The sequence below is a fragment of the Falco biarmicus genome, chromosome 2 (genome assembly GCF_023638135.1).
Source record: "Falco biarmicus isolate bFalBia1 chromosome 2, bFalBia1.pri, whole genome shotgun sequence".
Taxonomy (NCBI): Eukaryota; Metazoa; Chordata; class Aves; order Falconiformes; family Falconidae; genus Falco; species Falco biarmicus.
The window spans coordinates 14,667,012-14,680,784 of record NC_079289.1 but is presented as its reverse complement, the minus strand read 5'-3'; the positions used below and the strand labels follow the sequence as shown (position 1 = coordinate 14,680,784).

Below are 13,773 nucleotides of genomic sequence, written 5' to 3'. Positions count from 1 at the left end.
GTTCTGTTTAATGAAGCTTATTTTCCTTGCATAACTTACAAGTGAGGTACGAGTTTTACATCTGAAGTAAATATATATCTATATCTATTTCTCCTCTGTGAGTTGTCTGAGAATGAAATGAAATATATCTTACTGAGGATGTGAAAGAATAAAATTGTGTGACTGTTCTAGAAAACTCATAAAACCCACCATAAAACCTGACATATGCACGTATTTTCATCTTTTCAAATGATTCAGAGCTTTTTGAAAAATAGAGCAACAGCAGAAGTATCTCTAACATTAATATGAATTTAATGTAATATGCATAATTGTTAAATCTTATAATCAACATAATCCATTTTTATTTTGGTCTCAGCAGACATCTGTTGGAATATAGTTTCGTTGTTTATTACAACCTTGTTCACATTCAGCTTCTATAAGTAACTTGATTCACATTTCAACTGAGTTCAAAGCTAAGATTTCTCCTCACTTTTGGAAACAATTTGTTGAATACTACTGTTAAATCTTAGCACCACCAAGAAAAAAGTCCTAATTGAATTCAGAAATACCATCATTAAACTTCTCATTCATCTGAGCTCAAGTAGATGTTCTAAGAGGGCATTGGTGACTGTGATAGATATTACTGCGGGTTTGTTCACTTTGAAGAAAATATGAGTTTACTCATAGATTACATCTAGAAGAGGTTGTAAGTCAGTTTTCAGTAGTATATTATTTGGGACAAGATCTATTGAATTTGTTGGGAATTCTTCATAAGTTTAAGTGGCAATAAAAATGTTTTGAAAAAGCTATTGAAAGCAATTTTATACTTCTTTCCAATTTAATCTGAAAAAGAATTAATTAGAACTATAAAGCATATGTTTATTTCAGGAAATAGGTGAGGTGGAAATAAGACTAATGTCTGAATTTTAAAATACCTTTTCCACGGATCTGAGCTCCTAGGTTTTCAGCAATATCTTAGATAACTATGCACAGGTTACTTTTTCTGTATTTGCTTGGTACAAATTGATTTATTTCTGAAATATTTTACCTTCTACTATAATTTCAATTCCTCTCCACACTATTTCTCTTTACCGTACATCACTGTTCTGAACTGTGCTTTCAAACCCACAGGTTCACATCATAATACATCTTGAAAACCTCTCATGCCTTTGCATTTGAGACTAGAAAAAAACCTTTCTCCTTATGCCCTCCAGTCTTGTAACTGTGTTGAATATCTTCTAATTATTTCAGGATAATTATATAGGATTAAAATGTTGAGAGGTATCATGAAATTTTCTCTATCAGATACTTTCCAGAAGTGCCTATCAACCATTCACACAATTCTACCTTTAGAACATCCCATATAAATCTGTTCCGATTAGGTGCAGAGATTTAGGAGACAAGATAATAACCTTTCCTATCATTTGGTTATTAAAAGATAGTACTCATGAAATATAGCAACCATGAGTAGTGGTGATTTAAGAATAGAAATAGAATAGAAGGAAACGGTAATGAGTCTGAAACTTGCATGCAAGAACAAGTCCAGGTCTGCAAGTCACACCAACACACATACCTGATTGCACTAAAAAGGTCTGATGCATGTATCAGTGTCGTATACTAATGTGGATGTGCTATCCCACCGCTGCTGGCTTGTTCTTTATGGAACAGAGCAAGGACAGCATGCCTGCTTGACTGCATGTCCAGCTCCATGTCATTTTCTTCACATTTAAGTCCTAACGTGTTAGAGCTTCTGTAACATCTAAAATAGTGCTATGGATAATGATCTATAAAGATTCATTATTTGTAGTGAATTATACTCCAGAGGCTTTTCTGTACTGATTGATCAGTGCCTAAAGTGTTAGCTCAAGCTTGTTTCCTTAACTGTTCGACAGCTAAAGTTAGGTACATAACTGACACTTCTGGTGATTTCAAAGATTTTTCCAAATTGTTAAATTCAAGTTAATCATGAACACATGACTCATCTGATTAAAGTGTAATCAAACAAGAGAACAGAAGATGCACAATAAGCAAGACATTGGTTTCACATTCAGTGAGTAAAGGGGAAAAACTGTTCTACAACCTTTTGTTTCTCCATTTAAATGTTAGATAATGGTACTTACTCTTAATGAAATCACAACAGTGCAGCTAGAAAATGAAAAATTTACTAGAAAAAAGCTGAACATTTTCTCCTGTGGATTCAGGGTTGGCCACATTGCAAAATTCCATATTCTTTTGTCATCATAGTATAGCAGATGCTATGTTGTGGGATGGAGGAGAAGTTGAGCTACTACAACTGTTAAATAAGGACAGGAGTAAACTCTGTTTTTCCCTCAGCCATCCAGTGACCCATTTTTTTTAGTCTCTGTATCACACCCTACCTAAACTTGCTGGCTGGGGGAACTCTGAAATAAGTGGACATTCTTCTAAAAAGTATTAAAGATATAACAGGTAAATTGCCACCAGCTTGTGACTTGATCAAGGCTGTTGAGAAGAGGATATGAAGCAACTTGAAAAGCAAAACACATATTCTGTGCTAGTATGGGGGATAATACGTGAAGAATCCACAAATTTAAGTTAGAGGAGACAAATGATTTGAAGGAGAAAATTTGCCTGAAAAGGTGACATGTTTTTGGCTGGGGTTCATACAGACTGTCAGGGCCACACTGCTAGAGTATACTGTGTGCACTTGCCCTGTGTGTGAAGCTGTTTTATAACTGGACTTTCTGACATGTAATTTTGCTGTTCCAGACTTTGTCCAGGCAGGATTTGTGTAGCTGGTACATTTATCTGGGATTTTGGAACTCTGCTGTACAGGTATAGCAAACATCTGTGAACTGATCAGTTCCAGAGGACTAGTTGCAGTGAGTCCAGGACTTCCAGAAACAACAGGTCTGCCATTAATCATCATGTAAATGTAAAGGTAAAGGTAAAGGTAAAGGTAAAGGTAAAGGTAAAGGTAAAGGTAAAGGTAAATCCAGTGTGTCTAGGATGTGAAAGATGGCTTTGAATCTTCTGATCAGCTATAAGGTTTTAAGACAGTGAGTGTGATGATTTCCAGAAGTGCTGGATTTAAGCCTCTTGTACCACACAGTATTATATTGCATTCATTTATTTGTGTGAAATCCTGAAAGGAAATACAACACTGACAACTCTGCAGACCTATTATTGATCATTGCCAGAATTTGTTTCCTTCTGATCCTCTCAAGCTCTGATACAGACAGAAAGCATACACATATGCTTCTGGAAAGTAAGTTTCGAATGCAAAATAGTTCTCCTCCACCTTTAAACCTAGAGCAAAGCTGTGTAAGTTACTGAACAAAGTTTTCAGTAGCATTTTCAAGTTTTCTTTGATGGTTGTGAGAGGGAAAGGGAAGGGATTAGTAACACTGTTTCATCAAGAATGATGTTCTGCTGATAAGGGTGGGTTTTTTCCCACTTTCTCTGTCATACCGTAAAAGCAATTAACTCTAAATTTTTGTATGTAAGTATGAAGCATTTAGTGAAGAGTGAGGCAGCATGAGGCCTGGGAGTACTGCCTGAGATTTACCAAAGAATCTTTATTTATTACATTACTATGAACGATCGCGGTATTTGTAACAGCATTATAAAGTCTATGCAAGAACAAGTCCACTTAAAGGAAGGCAGAAATCAATCCAAACTGAAAAATAGGAATAAAATCCAATCCTGGTCCAGCACATTATAACATAAATTCTTATTCGGTATGAGCTAAAAATGAACTTTAGATTGATGAAAGTCTTAGAAAGATTTATTTGGCATAAACAGTATGTGCTATCAAAGGAAAACAAAAATCCTAGGTCTATTCCTGTGTTAAGCAAACTCTAGCCTGAAGATGCCAAGATCAGGTTTAAAAAGGTTCTTTCCTCTCATCACAATTTTATCTCCAGGGGAAAGGAAATCCCTACTTATAACACAGACAAATGCCATTCTACTGAGAATGTTCATTTCCCTCTTGGGATTGTTTTGTTATCAATAAAATTTAAGAGTAACTTCCACAGCTTCTAGGTTTGGCATCTTTTTCCTGAAGTGAGGAGCAGTGCGAAGGGGCATGGAGGAACATGATTTTTTGTCCTGTGGGACTTAGAAACCTGTATTACTATACCAGTTTTTGTCTCTATCCTGCAGTTTGATTTTGGGCAAATCATTCTATTTTAATACCCTATGCCATCGTTCTCTGTTTTAAAAAGAGAAAACAGCCATTTTATGTCTCTGTGACCTGTAGATCAAAAATAGAACATGGTGGCAAGAACTGTATTTGGTGGTGAAGGCAAATTACTATCTGTGGACTTCTACACTGTGAATTTGCTTGATACTCTATGTTAAGACGCTAACACTCCTTGTTCTCATAGAAATTCTTCTATATGTAGGAAAAACACTGAATATTTGAATCTGTAGTTCCAATGAGGAAGTGGATGTATTGCATCTAGAATTATTTGCTATATTTAATGCAAGCCTGGGATCTTGGCGTGCCATTAAATTGTGACTACCATAATAACATCTAATAGGCAAGTCAAAATTAGCTTCCTCTTTGCCTGCAAATTGTATATTAAAATTGGTTAGAATTCCTCAAACCTCAGCCTTCACTTATCAATGCAGTGATTCATCATGTTCTTTCTTATTTTGTTTTGACCAGCAATTCCCATGTAGGGGATAAAATTGTACATGCTACTGTCAAATATTAATACTGTGAAATATTAATGTGCTCTAAATGTCCTTAGTATAGAATCAGGTTATCTGTAATATCAAAGGTGTTTCTGTGTGTCACTGTTATTGTGGGAAGAGGCAAGAACTGTTCTGTGTTCACGGAAAAGTACAAGGAGGCTTGATCATTTTCAAAAGACTACCTAGAAAGGAGCAGCTGCTGGGGCTGAACGGCCGTTCCATGAGCCACGTGTAACCTTAGCAAAGAGGCACTTACTCCCCAAGGACTTTCATACAGTTGCCCAAGAAAAAGACAGCTTATACTCAGGGAGAAAGCTATGCTTGTTCCAGTCATTAAATTCAAGCACATGTCAATCACAGTACATCACGTATAGAGGGAAAATGCCTTCAGGTAGATAGTTGCCTTAAGATGGAGTGAATTAAAAAAAAAAAAAAAAAAAGTCTTTTCTCTTTGTTCTGTAAATCCTGCATTGCATTCAGGATGCCAACCTTTCATAAAATATGCTATGACTGTCTATCTCTTGACTGCCAACACACTGTAAAGAACTGCTGACATATCCCAAGGAAATGGCCAAGAAAGCTGTCATACCTGGCCCTAAAAACAGTGAAGCCTGTTTTATATCACAGATATTAGTATCATTTTATACTCACGTTATATTCCCACGTTTATGACCAACAATGCTCAGCTGCTGCTTGCTACCTTGACCACTCGCTCATCTCAGTGCCCCCAGGAAGCAGCATAGTGCAGTTAATAGAGGTCGACTTTAAATTTGTTTTAAACTTGTCATCAGTACATTAGGTCTGCTACTCTTTAGCATGATACCAAGGCTGGAGTGAGAGGTAGATTCATGGATTTGTATTAAGGAGATTTATGTCAGAAAATAATTTGATCTCAAAATAGAAACCCCCATGAGACCTTTTTTTGACATTGGATTATTGGGAAAGGGTCACATTATGAGAATGTCTTGTCTGCTTCTTTTGACAGTTTATAGCAGCAGATGCCTCCTGCCAGGTCTGAAGCCAGGAAGAATCTTGCTGTCTACAGCACACAAATACCAGTTGTGAAACATTCTGGACCACTACAAAATAGGCAATATTTGATTTTCCAAGATCAGCCCACAAAAGAACAAAAGTCAGGGAGAAAGATATGGAAGACCTCAGGCATAATTTTAACTGGAAAAAAACATATTTTACAAATTCCAAGAGCAGAGATGGTTAAGTTTTATCCTTTGCAGTGAAGAAACAATGTGGCTCGAAACTTCTGTTCATCTGTATTGAGGAACCAGACAGGTAACTGCATGTGTTATTCAGAGAACTGTGTAGCCTGGATCTGTGACTTATTATAGGATTATTGTTTCTGAATTTTGTGTTCCTGGCAAAAATCACATATAGTTAAAATTCAGAGGAAGAAAAGAAACCTTTGACAAAAGATGCAATTCTTGTCTACTTTTAACCTTCCATCTTTTCTGAAATTATTCTCCTGCATAACATTGCTTGCTAAACACTGATTAGACCTCACAGAAACATCCTTTTACATGTGAACTTGCAAAGTCTACCTTTTTACACCTGCAAAAAGATTTGCAATATCTAGAAGCCTTCTTTATAGCCATTACCCTGTGTCATTGTCTTAGTGAGTAACATCAGCAAAAATAACTTCTTCAGATAGCTTATGCAGTTCTCCACAGTTACAGTCAAATGTCCTTCACAGGATCATAAAGATTTTTTATATTGCCACCCTGATCTTTGCTTAGATATTATATTCACTTACCCAAACACTTTTTGCTTTTATTTCTGCATAATTAAAAATCCTCAGTAAGCTCTCTCTATATGTACATAGTTTGCAATGAGAATATTGGTAGTGCCATAACGTAAATAATAACATTTTAAATAAAAGCTTGAACAACAATTAGAAAAGTCTGTTAAAAGAAAATCAGGTCAAGGAGATAAAATAAAATCCTATATTCCAGAGATTTAAAACTTTAAGATATTTATTAATCAGATTTGATTTAGAGTTCATTGATTCAAAATGTTCATTTTAGAACATTTCCTAGATTACAAATCACTAAATTTAATTCAATTGTATGTGACTTAAATATATCTGTAGCTTCATGTTATTTTTATTTCATTTAGAAAGCAAGTTTTAAAAATGGACTATCAGCTGAGTTCTTGCAAGCCATACTACAGATGGGATGAATGTTTATGACTGAGCTATAAATCTCTTCAAAACAAAGTTTAAAATAGAATTATTAAAGCAACATTAAATATAACAGCATGAACAATGCTTCTGTCATAACAGTCTCATCATAATTCAGTAATAAAAGGAAGTCAATATCTCTATTGTACTCTTATCTTTAACAAAGAATATTTCATAATAAAACATAATCTTGACATTACTAAAATGAAATCAGCTAGCATTTAGAAAGAATATTGATATACCGTGTAGCTGTTACTATCGTACAGAAATAGCACAAACATAAAAACATCTCTCAACAATACAGAAAAACACACATGCAGGTTGTAAGAAAAATTGTCTGTCAGCACTGTTGTCTATTGATTCTTTTGATTAAAACCCCTATGTGTTGATCTACGTGGTTAAAAAATAACCATAGTGAAAAAAAGGATGCATGAAATTTAATTTTTTAGCAAAACAATCCTCTTGGCAGTCTACATGACCCAGGGATCCTATTTTAAAAGCAAAGATTGAAAACTTTGGTAACCTACAAGTACAGCAATAGCCCACATCCTCTTATTTGTTCTAATGAGAAATAAAATATGATTACTCACTCGAAATTGGCTGTTGGCACTATCATAATATAAACTTTACCTTTTCTTTTTTTTTTTTTTTTTTTTTTTTCTCTCCTGTCTGGAGCCACAAGGCCAATGAAGTATGAGGTTTATATGGAGAATAAAATAGAAGCTGTTGTATAGTGTGATACACAACCAACAATGCAGTGAGGGCAAGGCTGTAGTGTGAGTGTCAGGTAGGGGGTGTGCCTTAGAGACAATTTTTACACTAAAAAGTCTGTGTGAAAGACTGGGTGTAGGAAAATTATTTGAAAGGGAAACAAGAAGTCAATCTACAGTTATATGCTGGGGGTGGTGGGGGGTGGTGGCGGTGGGTGGGAGGGGAACACCAACAAAAAAAAACAGAGAAAAAGAAAAGGAAAAAAGTGTGTTAAATTTATGACACTTCCTTGTTCTTGCTTTCCTCTGAGAGCAAGGGTCTGTGCTCAGTAAGGAGGGTTGCAATTTAAGCATTTCAAGCTGGACAAACCAGTTCTGTATCATTGTTTGAACTATGAAAATCTGTTCATTTTAAGGCTTTTGAAAAACTCATATATTTCCATCTATGCCTGCTTTTAAGTGCCATGGTAAAATACTAGTATTAAAATCCCTTATGAAATAACAATGCTCCAAAGTTAGGAAGTGGTAAAGAATGCTGGGATGGCCATCACCAGAAGTGCATCATTAATCAATATGTCATGTGGTGGGGAAAGAACTTAAAGTCTTTTTACCTATCAGCATTATTACTTTCATATAATTTTAATGTGGAGTTAAATGAAAACATCAGAATTCTTCTTTCTAAAAAAGTACATGAAAAAAAGAAATTAAAGAATTAACCAGTTGGCTCCAGATATTCTTGGAAGCAAAGTCAGTAATATTTGAGAGAAAATTAAAATGGCAACCTGCTGTCACAGAAGGCAGTGCCCGAGAATTTGCATTTCTGGAGCAGGGAAAGCCAGGAATGCTGCAATCTGTGCATGAGTGTCAGCTGAGAAAATGATGGCTTCTTCACCAGAACTTACCCAAACAACAAGGTCATGATCTGTCTTCATGATTTACGTAATAAACTTAGGTTCTGACATTGAAATGATGGACTTGTTAGAAAACCAGGATTATCTGGACTACAACCAACCACCTCATTACCAATAAGCTCATTTATTATTAAAAAAAAAAAAAAATAAAAGCAAGCTTGTCTTTTTAAATAACAGAAGACACAAGCAGTGAAAACTGTGTTACTCAAAAGCAAATATTAACATACTGCTGGTTAGATAGTCTATATAGGCATTTTGAATTTTTCCATTCAGTAAGTTTTGAAGGAGGTTTTTTCTGTTTTTTAAATTATTATCTTATTAACAATGCTTAATGTAAATCTTAATCTGGATTTATCAATATGTAAAATAAAAAGATATAGTTCTGTTCTTATGAAAAGTTATAATGCTTTGTTATTGCCAGTGGTTTATTTAATTATTCTTGGTCCTCTGTCTCGTTAGGAAACAAACAAAACCTCAAATATTTCTAATGAAAATGACATAATTAAATGGGTGTCAGAAAACACATCTGTATGCTATATATACAGTTATATATCAAACATGGATGTAATTGAAACACAAGTTATTGTGCGGATGTGGCTGGATATGGCTATAAAATCAACTTCTTAACAAAAGTGGGCCAGCATAAATATCTAGAACAGATCACAAAACATCATTAATTGCAAAATGCACATTCTGATACATAATACAGTAAATTTTATTTGACTCCTCTGTCTGTCATGTTCTGTTATACCTCAGCAGTAAATCATAGATACATGCAGTGATTTCTTAGCTAATGACTAATGCTGACTACAAACAACATTGTCTAATACAAATAACATAATTTTGAGGTATTTCACTCCTGTATTACTTTGAATTCTTTAGCAACAACAAAGTCTATTTTTAAGTAGCATCAATAACATAATATTTTCACTTGTAACTGGACCAGCTACATATTTCCTGTGTCACAATAATATGTCTCTTAGAGAATTTTTATCTGTCAAGCAATTAAGACATTTGATTTTAGTTTGGAGACAAAAGCTGAGCAGCTCAAATTTATTTAATTCCTACAGCCATAGTGACTGGCAGTTCTAAATAAACACTATTAATAAATCATTAATCTCTAACTAAAGAGTAGGCTTTTTTCTGGAATATTTGCCAAATGCCTGCTTCAGGTAATCTCCCTGGAACGTCTGTCATTCTCACAATTACTGTGGAGAGAGAAGAGCCAGTGTTTCAGACAGCTAAATTAAAACATGAGAAAAGCAGCAGCACAATGGTTTTGAGACTGTAATAGCTTCTGTGTTATTTACAATAAGAATTCAAAACATTAAATCTGAAAATACTAAATAAGGAAAGAACAAATCAGTTGCTGTTTCAGTTTGGTAATGGGGACCCACGGCAGTGTGCCAAGAAAAGATCCTTACAAGCTATTGGGAATAAGAGGTAGGAGCAAAAAATGAAAATTATGAAAATTAATAGGAAATCTAATGCATTTCTCCTTCCCACCTCAGCCTCCATGTTTCAAACGAGGCCTGAAATGTCATTCACATGATTATTACCATACAGGGTTGAAAACAATTTCAACTTAGCTGATTTAATTGTGCATTAATGGCTGTGAAAAGAAGATAAGGAACGTGCATGGTAAAAATAGCTGCCCATCACAGTAGCAGCAAATGGGGTCAGCTTATTAGATAACCTTAAATTCCTTGATCATTCAGGTGGGGGTTTTTTGTTTGTTTATTAAAGATTAATACCAAATATGAACATGGAAATAAGCTAATTGAAGCCTTTCTTGTCACTTTCTTGTCAACCTTCATCTTCCTTATGTGGCTGTTTGAATAGTGATTGACTTTTTTTCAGTTTACTAAATCTCAGGGTGCTGATGATGGAAGATATCAGTAGCTGTGTTTCTTGCCTTCAGTGATGGTTGTGAAGGAGGTCTGTGGCACACCCTTCTTGACTGGAAAGTGACAGATGACTTGTAATCTGTCAGAAACTGCAATTCAATTCCAGCAAAATGAAGAAAACAAGAACTAACATGTTGGTTACTGCTTCAGCCATGGCCAAGAGTCTAAAAAGGGCCTCATTGCCAACTATTGACCAGGCAGAAAATTTGCGCTGACAGAAAAAGCCTAGAGCCACCAACCACTACAGAACAGCCCTTTTCCTCAAATATTTCAGCATTTCAGGAAATCTCTCAATATATTGCTTTTCTGTCTTTTCTCATGTACATCTTTCCTCACCTATACTATATAAAATATAAGACTTGTGTTTTACCCTACAGAAGTTCTCTCATGTGTGCTTTCTAAACTACTGCATACATTTGTGTTGGGAATGAATTTGCAAAAGCCACTGTCACTGTCTAATGGCTCCCTGTATGTGGGCTGTTGTCTCCCAATTTTTGTTTGGACTGGTTTGTCTATGTCCTGTCTCTCCTTCCACTTCACTGTGCCTAAATAGACACAATTAAAACAGTTTGTGAGAATTTATCTCTATTTTTTTATGAATACCTTCTGTTGACCTGCTCACTGAAAAAGTCTGGCTGTTGGTCAAACAGGAAAAGCAGGCAAGAAGGGAAACAAGTTTAAGAAATATCTTAGCCCTTCAGTAAAGAGGAACTGTTATGAGAAAAATCTGAACAAAAAAATCCGGTGACCAGTGACACATGAAGGCCAAAATTGCTATAAAACCATTTAAAGAGTCCTCTCAGGTAGCAGAGACAGACTTTGAAAGGTTGCTCTGGAAAACCAGAGCTGCCAAGAAAGCAAGTGGTGATCTTCAGGAAAACAGACTATTGTCTTAAAACTGCTTTCCTTTCATGTTTTGTTCCTACTTAGGTAAGTAAGTAATAAGAATTGATATGAAAGATACAGTAGTCCTTAGACTAATTGATTTGTGAAGTTTCTCCACAGGAATTACAAAGATAATCCTTCCACTATTTCTTAATCAAAGCCAGGCTGTAATAAACTTGGTGTGCCTTGATAAGCTATGAACCAGAAACCCAAGCAGGAGATACAATATTGAGCAGCATGACTTTGGGGGTGCGTGTGGGGTGTGGATTCCAAAAGGAACACTGTAAGAAGGAACTGAAAATAATTCAATACAGTGAGATTTCTTTCAACATCCCACCCCCACCCCTCAAATCTGATGGGGTATTTTGGAAGAAACCCTACCCTTTATATTTGTTTATATACCTCTAGCAAAACACCACTGATGGAACACCTGTTTTTACCTACATACATGTAAAGAAGAAAAAATAATTTGATTGAATCACTAGAATTGCTTCTTAGTTCTGACTGTATACTACCTTTGCCACCTTATACTTGGCAACGTTAATAACAGTAACTGTGACAACAAAACTGAAATGTTATCAGTTTCATCCTATATTCTATAATCGGAATAGTGTACAGAAGTAATTTCACTTCTTATTTAATCTGTATGAAATAGCAGAGAGGTGTTTCTAAAACCTTCTCTGTAAACTCATTTATCAATAAACATATAAAAAAACCCTTGACATGAATACTAAACACCTGTTCTCTAGTAGTGTTATTAGGTCAGCTAGAAACTAGAGAATTGTCACTGCCACAGGGTGTGTTAGGACATGTTTAAAACATTGTGCTCTTAGCTTCACATATAAACTATGCATTTGGAGAAAAAAAAACACTGCTAAACTCATTTATTCTCTCACTACGATATTTTTGCAGAATAAACTCTAATTTACTTATTTATAGCATCACAGTGAATAAACGGGTGAGTGTGGTAAAATTTTCAATAAAAATCCTTTCCTTTTGTTGTTTACAAGAATGTTACTTTTCATTTTGACAAAGAGTCTTTTAATTGAATGAATTACTGTCCACAGAAATGGCTGGGCAGGGAATTTAGAATTGGCTACTTAGTCAATTGGTTACTTTGAGTGTGCAGTAAGGACTGTGAAAATGAAATCCAGCAAAATAATGAAGCCACAAATTAGGCATGTCACACCTTAATAAACAATGATGTCTAATTATGAAAGAATCTGTACTTACTTGCCAAGTGCGAAACACTCCATCTTAACAGTAGTTCCCCTTGCAGCTGTAACTGTGTAGGGAAAATGAACTTCAATTTTTGGTTCATATTCCCCCATCACACCTGGAAAAAAAGGAATGTTTAAAATATGAATGAACATCATTTTTCCATTTGTTGAGATTAGCACAGTAAAACCCTATGGCTTGCTTTTTGAACCTGCCCAGCAGTAAAGCTAGTAATTGATGGAGATAGCCTCGTTTGATGTGACATGCTCTGTCAGGTCCAGTATATGTTCTAAAACACTCTTCAGGGTTACCAGCAGCTCAACAGTGAGCTTAAGAAAAAGGATTAATTTTCTCAAACATAGGTTAATATTTACATTTTGAAAGATTAAAACAGGCAATCAATTTTATAAGTGTGGGGATTTTCAGAAACCAAAGCAATTTTTACCAGTGTAGTGACAATTATAACAACTAAATCAACATATCATGGTGTGTTTGACTGAAGACCTTCTAAGCTCAGCAAGGAAAACTCAAATGATGTAAGAGCATTTGTGTACGCATATACAAACACAGATATGCAGACTCATACACAGTTCAGTTATTGGATTTTCAGTGACCCTTTTAATTTGGGACACGATTAATTGTATCAGGACAACATGCTTAGCACTGTAAGATGCTACTGGAAAAGTACTCAGGAATGTGAAAAATATAAACATTGAAATCAAGAGAGTTACCTGGAATTTGCTGTGGAGTGACCAATCACTTTGGAGAATCACAAGAGTTTAGGAAATAAGAAATAAGCAGGGAAGTGAGGTTTTACAAGGCAAGGTGAGAGGTCTGTATTTGATGTGAGTTGAAGGAAATGTCATAATGAACGTGGCGGGAGAAGAATACAACTAACAGCTGTGTTCTGTCAGACAGAAGGTGGGTTACTGGGATAAGGAATACTCAGGAACTAAAAGCTATTTTAAAAGAATAAGAATTGTTCAGATTTTTAGATAAGGAAAACTGAATAAAGTCTGACTTGTGGGCACAGCACCAGTAAAACTAGTCTACTCTAAATCTATAAAAATCTGTCAGGAGTCTCCAAAGTATTCTAAAGCAAGCAAATAGGAGCAAGAGAAGAAAAGAAAGGACAGAAGAGAGATCTTATGCAAGAAAAATAAAGGAACATAAGGAAGAACATGGAAGTAAGGGAATATGAGATTTGCAGCTGAGAGAAGACCAGCTGGCAGAGACACGCAGAAAAACAACCCACAGCCTATCAGAGCAAAAGTAATATATAAGGCTGA

At 35.3% G+C, this 13,773-nt stretch overlaps 1 protein-coding gene across 4 annotated transcripts in view; it reads right to left on the bottom strand.

The window, feature by feature from the left end:
- CNTN5 (contactin 5) overlaps window positions 1-13,773 on the bottom strand; it is a 678,174-nt gene that overhangs the window by 147,354 nt on the left and 517,047 nt on the right. For all 4 annotated transcript variants that reach the window (XM_056329576.1, XM_056329574.1, XM_056329577.1 and 1 more), the window contains one exon: window positions 12,500-12,602. In XM_056329576.1, the coding sequence (XP_056185551.1) occupies window positions 12,500-12,602 (103 nt within the window). The remainder of the gene's footprint in view (window positions 1-12,499; window positions 12,603-13,773) is intronic.